This window comes from Schistocerca americana, chromosome 1, assembly GCF_021461395.2.
Source record: "Schistocerca americana isolate TAMUIC-IGC-003095 chromosome 1, iqSchAmer2.1, whole genome shotgun sequence".
NCBI classification, from domain to species: Eukaryota; Metazoa; Arthropoda; class Insecta; order Orthoptera; family Acrididae; genus Schistocerca; species Schistocerca americana.
Window position 1 is genome coordinate 191,428,205 of NC_060119.1, and position 19,058 is coordinate 191,447,262.

General features: G+C 40.4%; 2 protein-coding genes across 2 annotated transcripts in view; one reads left to right on the top strand and one right to left on the bottom strand.

The window, feature by feature from the left end:
• The window catches only part of LOC124621341 (HEAT repeat-containing protein 6), a 76,969-nt gene extending 66,790 nt beyond the window's left edge, over positions 1 to 10,179 (bottom strand). The window contains exons 1-2 of the mRNA XM_047147133.1: positions 9,975 to 10,179; positions 2,545 to 2,790 (exon numbers count right to left, since the gene is read on the bottom strand). Coding sequence (XP_047003089.1) covers positions 2,545 to 2,790; positions 9,975 to 10,148 — 420 coding nt within the window. The 5' untranslated portion in view covers positions 10,149 to 10,179. The remainder of the gene's footprint in view (positions 1 to 2,544; positions 2,791 to 9,974) is intronic.
• Positions 10,180 to 12,820: 2,641 nt separating this feature from the next.
• LOC124593870 (G protein-coupled receptor kinase 1) overlaps positions 12,821 to 19,058 on the top strand; it is a 1,124,106-nt gene continuing 1,117,868 nt past the window's right edge. The window contains exon 1 of the mRNA XM_047132253.1: positions 12,821 to 13,185. Coding sequence (XP_046988209.1) covers positions 13,073 to 13,185 — 113 coding nt within the window. The 5' untranslated portion in view covers positions 12,821 to 13,072. The remainder of the gene's footprint in view (positions 13,186 to 19,058) is intronic.

The following is a 19,058-nucleotide window of genomic DNA, read 5'->3' on the forward strand; positions in this document are numbered from 1 at the left end:
ACACTTACTAGCTGCACTGTACTCTGACATGCACCAACACACCTCTGCGTATGTGGACAGCTGCCAGCGCCACCGTGCGATGACCGCACCGCATGGTCATACCCCAAGGTGGTTTAAACTCGCAAACCGCCCACCATAGTGTTGTTTCACCATGTATCAGCATTATCCTTAATTTATGAGCATGAGTGTAAATAAACAAATATTAACAGAAAACATACAGTGCAGCTAGTTAATCTTCAATACTTTTATAAAGCAGACATTGTGTGTTTAGTACGGGCACTATATGGAAAAAAGAAGCAAAGAAGAAGTTAGCACAACACTCAACTACCTCATTCACCTATGAACAACAATTTGCATCATATATCGTAAATGTAGTTCTTGTTGTCAAACTAATTAAAAAGAAATTGTTATTAAAAACCCACACAAACTTTAATTCCCTCATATTAAGCTTATATAATACTACAGAATCAAATATCACATGCATGCAAAATAGGTAAATAATCTGTTAAAAATCACAGAACACTGTCAACATGAAAATCTTCATTATTGCCACAAGTTTCAAATGCTATCAATCATCATGAGGAATCATAACACAAATGAACAGAACTTATTTAAATACAAAGGTTTTGAAACCTTACAAAAATGAATAATGTACTTACAAGAAACATCCTGGCAGATTAAAACTGTGTGCTGGACCAGGACTCTACCAACTGAGCTACCCGAGCACGATTCACGATCTGCCCTCACAGCTTTGCTTCTGCCAGTACCTCATCTCCTACCTTCCAAACTTCACAAAAGTTCTCCTGCATAAATTGCAGGACTAGCAGGCCTGGAAGGAAGGATGTTAGACACAGCCTTGATAATTGTATTCAGATTGAATTTTCACTCTGCAACAGTGCTTGTGTTGATTTCAAAATTCCTGCTAAATTAAAACTGTATTACAGACCGAGACTTGAACCAAGGACCTTTGCCTGTCAAAGGCAAGTGCTCTACCAAATGAGCTACCTGAGCACAGCTCACATTCCATCTGTACAGCTTTACTTCCTCCAGTGCATTACCTCCTACCTTCCAAACCTCAAAAAGTCATCCTGCATATCTTGCAGGACTTCTCGGACAGCTCAGTTGTTCGAGTGCGTGCCTACAAAAGGCAAAGTTCCTAAGTGCAATTCCTGGTCCGGCACACAGATTTAATATTATAGCAAGTTTCAAATCAACACACACACACACACACACACACACACACACACACACACACACACACACACACACACACACCTGCAGAGTGAAAATTCATTATGGATACATACAAAATAGATGTTTTTAAATTACAGTATCTATGTACAGCATACATAAATGACATTCTATTTCACCCTACAAACCTACAATATCAGAAACTGAACAACAGAACTCAGTATGTAAAATTCATATATAGCTCAGAAGATCCAATGCATCAATAATATAATAATACAAATCACTCCATCACTGGAGACTTGTAAACTGTTGGAACAACTCTCAGATTTTTTAACATCTGAACCATGAGCAATAGCCAATAAAAGCTGTACTTGCTCAAAATAACAAGTTAAACATATTGTACATGTTACTATCAATACTGATCAAAGAAAAAACTTTGTCAATAAAAATGCTGCACTGGCATTATATCTCTAGTTAAGCTGTACACTGTAGAAGTACAGAGTACAAACATAATTACACTAAACTTGTTATAAGCATAAGCAGCAAATATTATGTGAAAAACTGCATATCAAGTGCAAAACATATTTGCAATAGCTACCCTTTAAATTAGTCTCACAACTTATAGGAAAATAACTTCAAGCCATCCAACATTATATCACATGCAGTGCAATGGCATTATATAGACAATACAGAAGTAAGTATGAAACACACATACTCAGCCAACAACACATACGCATCATTGAAGTATGACATCCCAGCATATAAAAATTCTCTCATGCAGTTTTTATTTATTTGCTTTACAGTCAATAGTATTCAAAGATTCACTATGTCAAATTACGACAAAATTACAACAGAAAGGCACTTTACAATTGTTTTGTGTGAATTAAGCTTTAGATATATCTAAAAACACAGATGATGTGACTTAACGAACGAAAGTGCTGGCAGGTCGATAGACACACAAACAAAAACAAACATACACACGAAATTCAAGCTTTCGCAACAAACTGTTGCCTCATCAGGAAAGAGGGAAGTAGAGGGAAAGACGAAAGGATGTGGGTTTTAAGGGAGAGGGTAAGGAGTCATTCCAATCCCGGGAGCGGAAAGACTTACCTTAGGGGGAAAAAAGGACAGGTATACACTCGCACACACACACACATATCCATCTGCACATAGGATACTTTACATCCTTATGTTAGACAGTCATTAACTCAATCTTGCCATGCTTACACAGCACAACACGAGGAACCACTGGTCTAGTAACTTAATTTTTGACAAGCTGTTTGGGACCAAGCACTGAAAATATTTTGAATTAATAACAGCCATCCACATGATTCGGAATAAAAGTTACCATACCTTTACTAGGTTTCCATTCCCATACAGTAGTACTTCCAAGGCACCCAGTATATCCAAAATTGCAATATCTGAACAGTACTTGACTGCCTCTAAACACCAGTTTATTGCTAATAACAATGTTTTTCCTTCAACTTTTACTTTCTGTTTCAAAATAAGGTTGCTAAACAACTGGCATCCTTTAGCAACCAAAAAGGTGTCATTTGAAGGAACAATGCAACAGCACTGATTTACAATTAAAACAGCTTTCTGGAACCAAAATTAACTTTTTTTTAATATACGGACAATCCAAAAACATATTTTCAATGGAGACTTAACTGAAGAAGTACTAAGAAAAAATATAGTTAAACAATTTCACAGTCGCAGTTCTTCAAAATACATGCAAAACAACCAACGTACCACAGCTGCAACATGTTAGTCCAATAACAACCATCAATCTTTATTTAATTTTAAGTAACAAAAAGAAACACATTTAATGAAAAATTAACTCTCTAAAAATACAATAAACAAATAAATAAATAAACTGAACAAACGGGTCAACTAGACCTAACAATACTGGATGTCAGCTTCATCCCACAATATCATGATGTGGTTGTATATCATCATATGTATGCAAATAAAAATAGAGCAGAAAATTGACAACACTTCTTTTGCATCTGTGTTAGTTTCTGAAGTGTAGACAAACTTATCTGTGGTGACAAACTTATCTGTGATGTACACTGAAGCCTATGAAGTCTCAGATGTGACGACATACTGATTTGTAGAGTAGCCTAAAGCCTACGTTAGGTCGAAAGGTGTCTGTGAATTGTTGGAGAGGTATCAAATGGTCAAAATGGCTCTAAGCACTATGAGACTTAACATCTGAGGTCATCAGTCCCCTAGACTTAGAACTACTTAAACCTAACTAAGCTAAGAACATCACACACATCCACACCCGAGGCAGGATTCGAACCTGCAACCGTAGCAGCAGCGTGGTTCCAGACTTAAGCACCTGGAACTGCTCGGCCACAATGGCTGGCTGGAGAGGTATCAAATGCTTCAGTTGTTCCAAATGAATGCTTTCTACAAGAGTGATCCCATTCCTCAGCAAGAGCAGTGCATAAGTCTGGAACTCATGCTCAGAAACGTATTATTTTCCCAATACATGCAAAATACTACAGCACATGAAACTTCCTGGCAGATTAAAACTGTGTGCCCGACCGAGACTCGAACTCGGGACCTTTGCCTTTCGAGTTCGAGTCTCGGTCGGGCACACAGTTTTAATCTGCCAGGAAGTTTCATATCAGCGCACACTCCGCTGCAGAGTGAAAATCTCATTCTGGACTACAGCACATGTTCATATATTCTGCATTTTCGACATCACTGACTAGGGTGTTACATACATTATTCGCCAATCATCTGATGTTCCATACCCACTACTGATTTCTTTACATGCCATTCAGTTGAATTTGTGATCTGCCCAGAGAGGTTTGTACTGCTGTTGTGCTTGTGGTCTTTCTTCATACTGTACTACTGGACAGTAGTAATCATTAGTACAGAGTGCAAGTTGTATTGGTATATTTCATTTTTAGTGTGTTGCTGTTGACCACAGTCAGCTACACATTTGCAGATACCCCAACATGAAGTTACTGTATGGAAAAGCTCGGTGCAATGGGAGTGCTGACTGTCAGTTATATGTGGAGTATTTTCCACACCACCAGACACCTTCGCACTCCCTCTTTGCTACGGTGAACTTGAAAGCCTTGGAGACATGTACATTCACCAGTGCCAGCACAGACTGTGGTGCTCCATGGCAGTGCTGCACACGCTAGTTTGAAGAGGGTGTATCCATGCAGTGGAAGAGGAAGTGACAGCAAGTACCAGAAATGTATCAGTTATGGTGAATGTGGATTACCAAACTCTCTACCTTGTTCTACATGAGCAGCAGCTACACCCATACCACCCCGAGAATGCACAGACAATGCAGTCACAAGTTATTGCATCACGAGCCCACTTCTGGTAGTGGTTCTTGCACTGTTATGTGAATGAGTTCGGCTGCTCACAGCGGACCTGTTCATGGATGAAACCAGATTCACCAAGGAATGTATTCTCAATTCCCACAATAGTGATATGTGGACTAATGAAAACCAACATGCTGCACACCCCATGGGTTTCAGGAATGATAATCTGAACATTTGGGCAAGGTTCCTGGATAAACATGTGATTGGGCAATGCCTTCTAACACTATATCTCATGGGTACCACAAAATTTCTGTTCCTTGACAGCTTACTACATGGTCAATTGGAAAATGTGCCACTGCATGTACGTCAAAACATGCAGTTTTAGCATGATAACACACCATCTCAGTTTTCATATGCGGGCAGAGATCATCCACACCAAAGAGTTGGGCAACAGTGGATAGACTGTGGTGGCCCAATTACTTGGCCTGCATGTTCTCCCAACTTGAACCTACTAGGCTACTACCTGTGGGGTCACATGAACTCCTTCATTTACAAGATCCCTGTGTCAACCAAGTAAGAACTACTGGTACAAGTTATGGCTGCAGCAGATGATGGAGGACCGAGCATGTACCAGAACATGATATTGAGTTACTGTAAGGTAGTGATGTCAGTAGTTGGCACATTGAGTTTCTTTTTAAGTGGACCCAGATGGCAAGCAGCAGGAGTCAGAGAGGAATGTATGTTGTGTCATTTTGGATGTAGTGGGAAAATGGCTCATTTCCAAACATGAGTTCCTATGCTAAACTTAATTGTCTTAGTTGCTACAACAAGTTCTCATAGTCTGTAAAGGAAATTTAGTTACACTTTGTATTTACCACGTGTAGAAGTATGAAACCAGAATTTCCCTACAGGTGGTGCTAGCCATCAGTGCAGGGCCTCTGAGACCATGTCCGCAGCACCCTCTGCTTCATGTAACGGCTGCTGACAAATGTCAACACACAGTAACCCAAGTTCTATAGATTGGTATCTGTTTCAGACCCGTAAGCATGTCGAGTTTTGCACCTACGAACTACAACTTGCAGACAGCATCGGTTTTCTGTTATAATTTGAGGAAAACTGCTGCAGAATCACATCAAATGCTTGTCGAAGCTTTCAGGAAACGTTCTTGGGAAAACACACTGTTTTGAATGGTTCAAAAAATTCAGATGTGTTGATTTCAATGTGAGAAACGACAAGCACAGGAAATCACAAAAAAAAGTAAGTTTGAAGACAATAGAAAAGGTACAGAAAGTGGGAAAAGGGGTTCGGCATGAACTGAATGAAAGACAGCAAGCAAATTTAAAGACCACTTGTGAAACGCCGCTCACAATATACAGAATAAAGTCATTTCTCCATCGAATAGTGGCAGGTGATGAAAAATGGATATATTTTGAGATTCCTAAGTGTTGTAAATCATGGGTGAATCCAGGCAAATCATCGACATCCACAGCAAGACCAAATCACTTTGGAAAGAAGACATTGCTCTGTGTTTAGTGCGATCAGAAGGGTGTCTATTATGAGCTGCTAAAACCTGATGAAACTATTAACACTGAACGCTGCTGACAGCAAATTATTGATTTAAGTCGAGAATTACTTGAAAAATGAGCAGAATCTGGAAGAATGCGACGCAAAGTCATACATATTGCTCCATGATAACGCCCCATCATACACAGCAAAACAGGTCAGGGAAACAATCGAGGTGTTCAGTTGGAAAATACTAAGGCATGCGGCTTATTCTCCAGACTTGGCTCCATCAGATTATCATCTATTTGCATCACTGGGAAACACTCTAGCTTAGCAACACTTCAGTTCATATGAAAATGTACGAAAATGACTCGCTGACTGGTTTGCTTCAAAGGAAGTACTATTTTTCTGGCTTGGCATTCACAGCCTGCCGGAGAGGTGGGAGAAAAGTATAAATAGCAATGGAGATTATTTTGAATAAAATATTGTTTATCAGTTTCAAACAACAGACGTGTAATTATCGCAACCAAATTTCAGTATCATACTTCTACACCTGGTACAGCATAGTTAGGTAACACATTTAGTATCATGTGATGTTCTGATAAAACAGTCTAACTACAGAATTAACACTGGCAAAGACAGAACACTGTAAAAATGTAATGCTAACAGAGGATTTTGCATATACTAGCCACCATACAACAAGCATCTACATCCACAGCAATCACCTTGTCTGCCACGTGGAGGATCCACATGTAACTCCCAGTATTGATAGGGATTTTCGCTACATGGGAGAACTTAAAAAATGGCATGTACTCAGTCTTTTCAGACAACACATAGGAAATTCAGCCGTAGCTCTGTTGAATACACATTAAAAATTGTTTTACATAATTTAGGGAAACCACAAAATTTATCACAGTAGCATTTCCTCAAAGTTTTACCAAAAGTCTCTCACTGTCAATTTTCCCAAATGAAAGAAGCAACTGCTTGATTATCATGAGGGTAACTGATAATAGCTTCATCAATGAACTATAGAGACACTCACCAAAACTGAAAATGTTAGGCAGTTCTTTGTAAAGCATTTCTTCCCTTTTTCCACTACAAAACTGATTATTTTCCCAAATGTAATAAGAATCAAATACCTTCAAACTCAGATTGTGTGTATACTAACCAAACCAGTTCCAGACATTAGCAGGCAATCTGAATAATATCTTCTTGTTCACCATCGCTGACTGGACATATCAAAATGAGATGTCATGGAACATAGTACCAACATATTCATTTACACTTTCTCACACACACAAATGTCCCATGTGTGTGACAGTCATGCAGAGGGCCCGAGTACATTTTCCAGTAACTGCCAATAATATACACTGATCAGCCAAAACATTGTGACCACATACCTAATAGCCAGCATGTCCAACTTTGGCACAGATAACAGCAACAACAGATTGTGGCATGGAAGCAATGAGGCCTTGGTAGATTGCTGGAGGGGGCTGGCACCACATCTGCACATACCACTCATCTAATTCCCGTAAATTCCAGGGAGGGAGAGGGTGGGGGTGGGGGGTTGGGTGGGGGGGGGGGGGGATGAGCTCTGACGACACATTCAATCACATCCCAGATGTGTTCAAGCACATTCAGATCTGGTGAGCTGGGGCACCAGTATATTATCTTATTTAGAACTACCACTGCCATCAGGAAATATGATTGCAATGAAGTGGTGTAGGTGGTCTGCAACCAGTGTACGATATTCCTTTACCATCACGGTGCCTGGCACAAGATCCAATTGACTGATAGATGCCCATGTGAAAGTTCCGCAGAGCATAATGGAGCCGTCAAGAGCTTGTCTCTGTCCCACAGGACAGGTTTCAAGGAGCTGTTCCGCTAGAAGACAACAAATTCATTCCCTCTCATGAAGAAGAAAGTATTGGGTTTTATCAGACCACACAATGCTCTGCCAGTGCTGATGGTCACATGCCCATTTCTGTCGTAGTTGCCAATGTCTAGGTGTTAACATTGGTACTTGCCTGGGTTATCAGCTGTTCTGAGCACTGTGTGATCACACACACTTGTACTCCACTCAGCATTAAAGTCTGATGTTAGTTCCACCACAGTTCACCACCTGTCCTGTTTTACCAGTCTGCCCAGACAACAACATCTGACACCTGTAAGAAAGGGTGCCCACCCAATCCCGCAACACATGAATGTGGTTTCACCTTGGTTTCATCATGTGCTGAAGACACTTACCACAGTACCCCTCGAACACTCGACGAGTATGCTGTTCCAAAATGCTCATGCCAAGCCTCCAGGCCATCACTATCTGCTCTCTGTCAAAAACACATAGATCATGTGCCTTCCTCATTCTACACAGTGACAGCACACTCACTGATACCACATGCATTGTGTGCGCGACTGACTAGCAGTCATTCCTCCCCAGGTGATGCTGCTATCACCTGGACAGGTTTATATTGCTACCTGGCCAGTGACCATAACATTCTGGCTGATCAGTGTACATGCGGCCCAGTGTTGGTCTACATAGCCAAACGTTCAGGGCTCAATTCTCCAAAAAAACTTTTTGTCACTTACAGTTTCTTCCACCTCTGGCAATGACATCTACATGTGAAAAAAAGCATAGTAGTATTGTGGTTCAAAATCCATGTTAAACTGTAGGTCCTTCAATAACTAGCAAGGTAATTTAGTTCATGGATTGAAGGAAGGTAAAGGTATACCAGTTCTCAAAAATCCCAACATGTAATCCACTCAACAAGATTCAAGTATGTTCAAAATCTAAAAAATATCTATAATTAACAACAAATAAAAACAGAGACCACAGTAATGAAGTTATAAAAAAGTTATTCTCAATGGACAAAGTTGCTGGGAATTTTTGTTGGCAACCATCTTGTCAAGATTGTGGGCCTATTAAATTCAGATTTGGTGATTGGCTCTTTACACACAGCACCAGCTTCCCATTTTGCTCTAAAAAGTGAAGTTCCTCTCAACACTTCAGGCCTTATGTTACCACACAGTATCTCAACCTTAACAGCAGTTCAGTTTAAGTGTTAAGAACATTTAAACAAAATAAAATGAAAGTCACATACAGAATATAAGATTTTACATCAATTTATAATTTTTGTAAAACGAAAGAAACAAATTTTTAAAAAATATCCTTTTACACCTCCACTGACCAAGTTAATTTCATGTTATATGGATCATTTGGGCAATAAAATGTAATTACGTGGACTGAGTCGTTTTATATTCACATAAATGTTTTGTAAATGTATAAAGAGAGTATGTAATAATCACATTCATTTCCAATTAATAAATGTAATAGATGGAAGAATTCAACACGTTGTTGACACAGAGATAATCAGAAACAAATCACAAGCTCAGGTGGCATTCCAATCATTAAAAATCATTCTCACACACAAGACTGAGCAGCCTGTTAATGTGAATTTCTCTGCAAGAATTGTTTTCTTCAGCATTTTACCTAAATGAAAGCAATTACTTTAATAATGCATCTGAAGTGCTATACTGCCTTTACTACATTAGTCAACACCATTCAGCACATTGTTCTGCTACCAGCTTATAAACTATGGCTATTCACACAATTCACCCTAAGACTTAGCTAATAAGCATTTCCGACCAACTGTGATATATCTTGTTACTTCAAAGAGAGAAATTTGTTGCGAAATTGCACAGTGTGAAAGTTCTTTCTCTAGTTTTTTGATATTGCATTAACTAACTACATGTTTACACAATTTCATGATAAAGCCATAAATTTCTGCACACCACTATCATCACGTCGCGGAACGAAGCAAACATCCAATATAGACAGATTCAGTTGACCCCGTTTTGCAGCCACAACCAAGATTTCAGAGGGAGAGGGGTTAAATACGCAACCTTAACCGAATTTATTTACAGTGATTAATATGTATAATTTTTTTTTAACAACATAACAAACAATAAAACACTCAACCATTTACATCTTACTTCCGCATTTTCTATAACGTCAGACTTAAAATCCAGTGAATTAAATTCATCAAGTAAAGAATTGATATACTGCCGATCTCCTCGGCTCCTTCCATGAAACAATGTCGTTAATTTATCACATAAGCTATTGAATTTCACTGCTTCTTGAGTGTCACACTCGCCACACAACTCCATCACGACACAATAGTAGAGTGTATACGCTTACGCGCAGCCCAAACTAACACTGGGCGCGGTGGCTTATGGGAACAGCACCCACCAAGTGTTTTGTTTTCTGGACCTCTGTGGTGACAACATATACACAACAAAGTAACAAACAGAAACACACCACATCATCTGAATTCTCGATGTGCATATACCTATGGTATTATCGGTATGCTGCAGAAATCAAACAACCTGAAAATGTTATCTGTATGATCATGATTTTCATGTTTCTTCAATGTTTTTAATTAGTTACGAATGGCATTGTTATTCACCTAGAAATTATAAGTAACAAAATAGTAAATTATGAACTCTTAGTACGTTTGCCACAATCACATTATACTATCCATTATTTTGCTGATGATAATCCCTCGTGTAGTTACGAACAGCTCGGATAATACCATGGTAACTTATACATAACACGTATTCTGGCCTGCGCCCCGTATGTTGAGTACGAGAGCCAGAAACTGGTCCTACAAGAACAAATCCCACTCTTCATTACATCATATTTACCCTATATATACTGCCACAAGTTGTAGGAGTCCGATGTTATCGTGCATCATTTTTCAATTTTCCATTGTTTCTGCAGAATCACTTACAGAATCTCAGCTCATCGTCCTGATTTATGTCCATTAGTCATGTGAGACATGTCCCAATCTAAACAACCGTATGAACTGGTACCTGTACTATAACGGGAAAAGTGATACAGATTGAATTAAATGGCCATATACAGCCACATTTACATTCCGAAGTAAGGATAAGCATCCATAACAAAACTATTAGACTACAGAGAGTAATAATATCTTAAAACGTAACTATAGAGCAACTGTAAACAAAACTTACCATCAGCAATTATGTGATAATCCTATAAGGAGCAGTCAAATGAAAACGAGATAGATACAACAGTAAGTAAACTGTTTATTTTTTCGAAAGTAATCGCCATAATTGTTAATACATTTATCCCACTGTGAGACTAACCGGTCAATACCTTCAAAGAAAAATGTTTGCAGTTGTCTACGGAATCGAGATTGTATCCAGATGTGCACCCCTTCTTCCGAAGCAAATCGACAGTCACGAATGTCTTTCTTCGGGTCTCCAAAAATATGAAAATCACCGGTAGAGAGATCGGAACTTTATGGAGTATGTGTAAGAGCTCCCAAGCGAACTTCTACAGCGCAGCATACTCAAAACAAATTTGGAACACAATTGTGTAAAAAATTTCATTTCATTTATTCATTCATAGCTTATTTAGTATTAACAAATGTTCATCTCTATGTGTACAAATGATGCATTTTTCACGAAAACTGAATGTTTGTAATTTTAAAAAGTGTCATTTACAATACGTGCAGTTGTTTTCATATATTCTTCTACGTCCATTCATATCAAAGGAATAACTTGTTTTAGGTATCACAGAGGCACAAAGATTGGATTAGAAAATAGGGGCTATAACATTTTATTATTTTTTTTCTCTCTGAGTCACAGTACCTAAATACAAAAGAAGCCCAAAGTTCCAGCGGTATTGAAAGTACCAGACCCTAAATTTCTTAATTCATTATCTTTAAAATTGTAAAATACTCACTTCAGTGTGACTGAGACACTTATGATGTTTTATGTTGCTTGTGACGCAGACCCGAGAATTAAAATGAAATTTATTTTAGGAATAATTATTACCCTATATTAAAACATTCTCTTAACAAACATAATATATGTATCATTTTGAAAGAAGTGACATTGGGTTGGTACCAGAAGCAGCAATATAAAGTGCTCGTTCTATATTAATAAAATAGCCAATGCTTTGAAATGGTTGTCGCCGGACAAATGCGTAAAAGTATGCTTCTCACTTCTATGAGGCGTGTGCATACCATTTATATGCAGGATTAAACGAATCGCGTTTTGTATATGTCAGTCAATTGCCTAATCCTTATAGTTCGTATTCACATGCATTGTTCCTCCTGTGTTTCATCTTACCATCAACTACATGAACTTTTTTGTCGGCTACATTGAAACGAAAGTACAGACATAGGTATTTCAGGTACCTCTGATCAACAGAAGACTGAATATCAATGTTCGCGATATATTTTACTGCTTAACTGCGCCCAACGTCGAAACATTGAAAGATAGTCAAAAGGATCCTGCAATATAATATCCACTTTCGTATTGAGTTATGAACGTGCAGCGACCACTGCTCGTTAGACATAGGTGCCTTTACCGAAATCTTTAGTAATAACTTCTACTTTCTTGTTTTCTGTTTGTCTATAACATATGTTCTGAACTGGAATTGTGTCTTCTGCTAAAATCGCCCACTGCCAAAGCAGACTACTAGTTCACTGTATGACATCATTGTTAGGAACCGTAGACGTATTAGTGACTTATTTGTGTGCAACGCTTGGCGAACAGTCATTCTGGCACGCGAACTTATTCATACAAAATGTGCTAGTTTTATGGTAAGATTTGAATTCACTCTATATGAAAGAAGGCCACGCTTTTCTCCTAGGGACTTTTGAAATCAAGAAATTTATGTTGGTACCGCGTGTTTGGCCGCGCCCCCTTGTCAGCTGTTGACGTCTGCCGCTCCTCTGACATCTGTAGGTGCCACTGTGAACTACTTCAGAAATCAACCAATCAGGACCAAAGGGAGGAAAGTGGTCGACCTAACCGGTCAGTGAGCAATCTGTTGTGGAAGTGGGAAGGTCTTGTTTGACATCAAAATGTTACGGTACTGTGTATCACTTTTCAAATGAATGAGGCGACGAACTTCGGGAACCCACGGTGATCTAAAAAGGAAACGCGCGGACGTAGCTAGTTTTACTGATGATTTTTCAGGTGTTAGATTGACAATATGCTGTAGGAAGTGTCCGTGTGTGCAGTGAAATAGGAGGTGAAAAGAAAAAGCACGCAAAATGGCGGATCTGGAGGCAGTGCTCGCGGACGTGAGCTATTTGATGGCTATGGAAAAGAGCAAATGCACGCCAGCAGCCCGAGCCAGTAAGAAAATAATCCTTCCCGATCCAAGGTACGTGAGGCAGTCAGCAATCACCCTTCTAACTTTAACGACAATGCCTGGAATGACGGTGCGCTTATGTGTTTTTATATGTGTGTCAGTTTATTCTATACAATTACGACTGTAATTTATTAGCAGAAAAGTCACTTACGTTCTGAAGTTTAAACTTCAAAATTAGTTTAAATGTATTGCGAGTTCATACTCTTTGTCGGGAACTGACATCAGAGTCACGCATGGTTTGTGTACATGTTACATAGCATGAATGTAATCCACACGACATGTATCTCTTTAGCTCTGTGTCAAGAGGCAAGTCCTTAGTTGTGGAAGAACCACAGGCTGATTTTGTTCTAAGCCGTGTGAAAGACACGAGCATTTGACAGTGAGTACTTCGCCGAGAAGCGCGAAACAAAATTGTGTTATGGACGAAGGAGAAAGACATTACACGAAAAGTATTCACTGACAGTTTTACTAAAGTGTGGCCTGTTTCTTTAGCCTTAAATGTAGTATACAGATTTCTCTATAATGCAACTGAATGCTCATAAAATGATTGATGGAAGCACAAGTTGCCTCCTGTTTCGAAGTACACCTAAGGAACACCAACACATCAGAATGAGCGGTAAATAGTTTCCAATATCCACACGAACTATGATATCAGAAACATCTATAGCTAATATGTGCATCCAAAATCCTAGTACCTTATTTTCATCATCAGTGGCTCTAGGAGAGAGAAGCAAGGTGTCTGGAAAAACCAGGTGACGTAGTGGATCCACTGAGGAAGGCAGTCCTGTATGTATCGACAAATTTGAGTTGTCGTTATTCACTAACAGCGAGAAATGGCTGCAAGGAACATCAATATTTGTTTCCTGAGCCATAGCTACACATTTGAATAACATTTCGGGGTGGAAGAAATCTTTCACACAGACTGCATTCGATGACTTGACCAATGTTTGCGCACTCCTGAGGCCCCAAAAATTACCATTTTGCTGATAAACCCCTTGAAATCATGCATTTGAATCCGGACAAAAAGGAGAGTAAAGGGACATGAATAGGGCGCTACGATAACGTTGCATTTATTTTGGTTAGTAGATGATACCTGTCAGTTGCATGATGTCACGCTAATGAACACTTTTTTTCACCATTTCCTGTTTCTGAAATTTTTCTTTAAATTGTACGAGGAATTATAACAAGTATTCGGTTCGAAAGGCTTCCTTATTCATTGTGTACAAACATAGCTTCACTGACACAAAGTGTTAGAGAAACTGCCGGTGTTAACAAAATCCATAATAAACAACTTCGATCTCTTTTGAAGTTGAGTCAACACAAAGTTTGATTTGAACGTTACATTACTTTACTAGACACTGTCCAGTGGGAAATGGATATGCCCAATTTTCTCCCGTTTGTAAACTGGCTGACCAGGCGCTGTTGGGTTATCCTGTCCTCTAAATATGGACAATGTTAAAAGCAGTAATTCTATTCACACTAATTTAACTCCACCTGTCACACAGAAATACGTGGATCGGGGTGGGGAGGTCACTCAACTTTAATTGTTCAATGTTACAACATGTGAGAACTATTATACGGACACGAATTGCCTGCTGGCTTAAAAGAAAAAAGTATGCGTCGATCGTGCTACCTTCAGAATATCAAAGATTGTATTACAGTCAAATGAATTCCTTAAAAACTCAATGAATGTAGATTTTCCTTTCTTTAGTCTGTTTTCTAATATAGGTTGTATTTAAGAACCGTCTCACAGTTCTTAAATTTCTCCGGAACCTGAGATCGACTTTTGCCAGTCTTTCTAGTCCTATGTAAATAACTCGTGCCAGTATATTTCAAGCTTGACCGAACGTTGGTTCGGTAAAATCCACACCTGTCTGCGCGTGCCTTCGTCATGAAGTCTGATGGTATTTAGCCTGTCACATTTCTTGCACACCCGATGGGATAGTTTTTGTCCTGGCTGGCTCTCAGAGATCGCAGCAACTGTGAAGGAATGTCGTCTTCCTAAATGGTATTGCACGATGTAAGTCTTCCAGTGTCCTGTCAAATTCTGTTCAGTCTCAGACGTTCCGCGTCATCTTCATCTACTTCATCTTTCCATACTTCTGTTTTAAAATTTGTGAGTAGATTGTCTGCGTACTGCAGCCTGTTGCTGGATACACCTTGTTTTCAGAATTGACCGCGTAGTTAAACGGCATATCAGAGGTAAAAAGCTATCGTAATCAATGTTCTTTTGTTTTCCGTTTGTGATCTACTGATATAAGTACGCATAGAGGGAAAATTGGTGCACTTTAACTTGTGATTTCAAAATGAATTAAGTTATTACCTAAAAAACGATGAAAACAGTGCACACAGTAACTCCACACATTTAACAATTACATTGAATGCTGCACTAATGAAATTCCGTCGCAGCTCACTAAGACACTGCAGTTACATACGCGTAAACACATAATCGGTAAGAAGTCTGCGTACATATTTGTTTACCAAGCGCATCCTGAGTTGTTTCACCCATTGTCACCATGTGTTGCTAGCGAGTAGATTATGATGTGTTAATACGTGTTTCTGGCATCTTAATATATGGGTCTTGAGATATATATATATATAATTTCTTTGACACTGTGGCGACGCTAATAAATTGCTGTTTTACCTCTATCTACGTCTGTGGCTATTAGGCGCAACAACACTTGTAACATACACACTGCATGAATTTTTGTCATCTAAATTTGAAACGCTGGTGATAAGTGGATAGAGATACGTGACTGAGCGGGACTGTGATCTGTTTCCAAACAGTTAAAACTGCTTCAAGTGCTTCCCGCAATTCTTTAAAAATGCCACAGTTGATTACTTCACTCTCTCATCCATAATATCGCCGATGTTGACTGTACGACCCAAACCCCGCTCTTTATCCTCCTACTGATCATAAGTTTGTCAAATGTGTCTATATAACGGGAACAGCACAGAGACAAACGTTGAATTGTGATTAGACTGCCAGTGTGTTTAGCTTGTCTCATGTTCTGCGTTGTTTGCGTGTAGGTACACAATGTGATCAAAATGACTTAAAAGTTCGTGGCGCCCTCCATCGGTAAGGCTTAGCCTTGAAGACAAATTCCACTTTCGCAGGCATACGTTCAATCAGCTGCTGGAATCTGTCTTGGGAATGGCAGCCCATTCTTCATGGAGTGCTGCACTGAGGAGAGGTATCGATGTCGGTCGGTGAGGCCTGGCACGAAGTCAGCGTTCCAAAACATCCCAAAGGTGCTCCATAGGATTCAGGTCAGGACTCTGCCAGGCCAGTCCATTACAGGGATGTTATTGTCGTGTAACCACTCCGCCACAAGCCGTACATTACGAACAGGTGATCGATCGTTCTGAAAGATGCAGTCGCCATCCCCGAATTGCTCTTCAACAGTGGGAAGCAAGAAGGTGCTTACAACATCAATGTAGGCCTATGCTGTGATTGTGCCACGCAGAACATCAAGGGGTGCAAGCCCCCTCCATGAAAAACATGACCACACCGTAACACCACCGCCTCCGAATTTTACCGTTGGCAGTACACACGCTGGTAGATGACGTTCACCGGGCATTCGCCATACCCACACCCTGCCATCGGATCGCCACATTGTGTACGTGATTCGTCTACCCACACAAAGTTTTTCCACTGTTCAATCGTCCAATGTTTACGCTCATTTCAGCAAGCGAGGCCTGATGTGTGGCTTATGAGCAGCCGCTCGACAATGAAATCAAAGTTTTCTCACCTCCCACCTGTCATAGTACTCGCAGTGGATCAAGATGCAGTTTGGAATTCCTGTGTGATGGTCTGGATAGATGTCTGCCTATTACACATTACGATCCTCTTCAAGTGTCGGCAGTCTCTGTCAGACAGACGAGGTCGGCCTGTACGCTTTTGTGCTGTACGTGTCCATTCACGTTTCTCCATATATGTATATCACATCGAAGGGATATTTATGAGTGTGGAAATCACGCGTACAGAAGTATGACACAAGTGACACCCAATAACCTGACCACGTTCGAAGTCCGTGAGTTCTGCGGATCGCCCCATTCTGCTCTCTCACGATGTCTAATGGCTGCTGAGGTCGCTGATATGGAGTACCTGGCAGTAGGTGGCAAAACAATGCACCTAATATGAAAAATGTGTGTTTTTGGAAGTGACCGGATACTTTTGATCACATAGCGACAGTCCGAGGTTAGAACTAACGAAATACCGCAGTGGTTGCGACTCTGTGATCGCACTCAAATGGAGCAGGTTTGAAATCCCTGTCTGTCCATCCCGATATATGTTTTCAATGAGTAAGAGATCTCGAGAGCGTGCTTACCGGGGCAACAATCAAACACCTTCTGTGGCTAGGACAAGGGCAACACGCAGTCCTACGCCATCTAGTTAAGATATAACTGCACAGAGACCTCTAAGCTGGGGCACAGCAAGCGGCCTTTGCGTGTCAGAAATGTAATGGCTGCTTTCTAAATCAGAGACTACGAGCCAGAATATGCAGCCAGTGGCACTGCATATAATAGCATCTTTACTGGGGCCCTGATGTCGATTACTGAAATCGGGAACTTTCGTTGTCGTGGTAATCTCCACGTAGGTATAAGTCCATTGTAATGCTGTACGCAGAATCGGGACACTTCTGAAAAAATGACGCCGTGTCACTCCTGCGGCCACTGTTCTCGTTGGGTTCGCTATCTGTCAGCGCGCCTCTCTCTGCTGCAGTGTCAAGGCAAGCTGCAACAACAGTCATCGTGCTGACAGTCCGTTGCGTTCCAGACAGTTGTCATGCTGAAATCGAGCCCACTTCTTTGCTTGAGGTACGTGCCGTTTGTTGACGAGCCTAAGCGGCCGAGTGAACAATGTGTGTGACCTCTCGGGTGCTAGCCGCGTGCAGCAGCTGAGATAAGCATGGCGTTATGGCTCTCATTAATTCGTGATTAAATATTTCCACGACAGTAGTGGATCCCGACCAACGTAAGCAACACTATCGCAAAACACCTAACCGCTGTCTCAATAGCCCACAATCCCTCCGCTATCGAAATGGGCACCTGCTGGTTGACGTTTCTCCGTACGTGAGGCATGACGCGGTCCCCTCACAATCAATCAACGCGAGTAACCCGCTGCGTAATCTTTCTTTAAAAATGAATGTAAATGGCATTAGCTGCTACCTACTATGTGCCGCTGTGATGAAATTATAATTCTTTTCGTAAGTAATCCTAAGTACTATACTTCATGCCAGTTCGACGTTTGTTTCATTCTGTTTTCATTGTGTTGAAAATTTAATGGCTAGCATTGTATAAGTTACATATCAATAATCGAAACGTCAGTGTCCGGCAAAAGCAGAATGTGAGGGCAAGGCAGTCCGCACTATGCGAACAATTAACGGCAGTAGTGTGGATAAAAACCAAACAGACGATGAACGCTTTACGCAATTCGTATCCATTCTGGCCTTGAGCTGGGTTGGCGATTCCTCGATGGGACGTTAATATTATTTTTCTCTCGGTATTTGTAAGAGGATCATCTGACGGAAGACATCATTGCCGTGAAGCAAGGCTGACCCTCATCTTCCGACAACATCGAAGGCCCTCGTACCTCAGTTTTGGCCGAAATTACCTCTAGGCGTTCTGTGTTATCCCCATCACCCATTCACTTTAGCGCAGATCGCGTTACGGAAAGCAAAATTTCACTCCGGATCTGTTGGTCATGATCTTCTGATTTCTGTGGAACAAAATAATTTATCCCAAGGGCCAAAACCGGGTGTCGAATGCAATGCAGTCGATATGGAGACTATACTAGGGCTCATTCTAAATCGCATTAAGTAGATATTACAAATTCTTTAATGCAGAGAAAACTAAAATTAGGTGGGGGGGGGGGGGGGGGA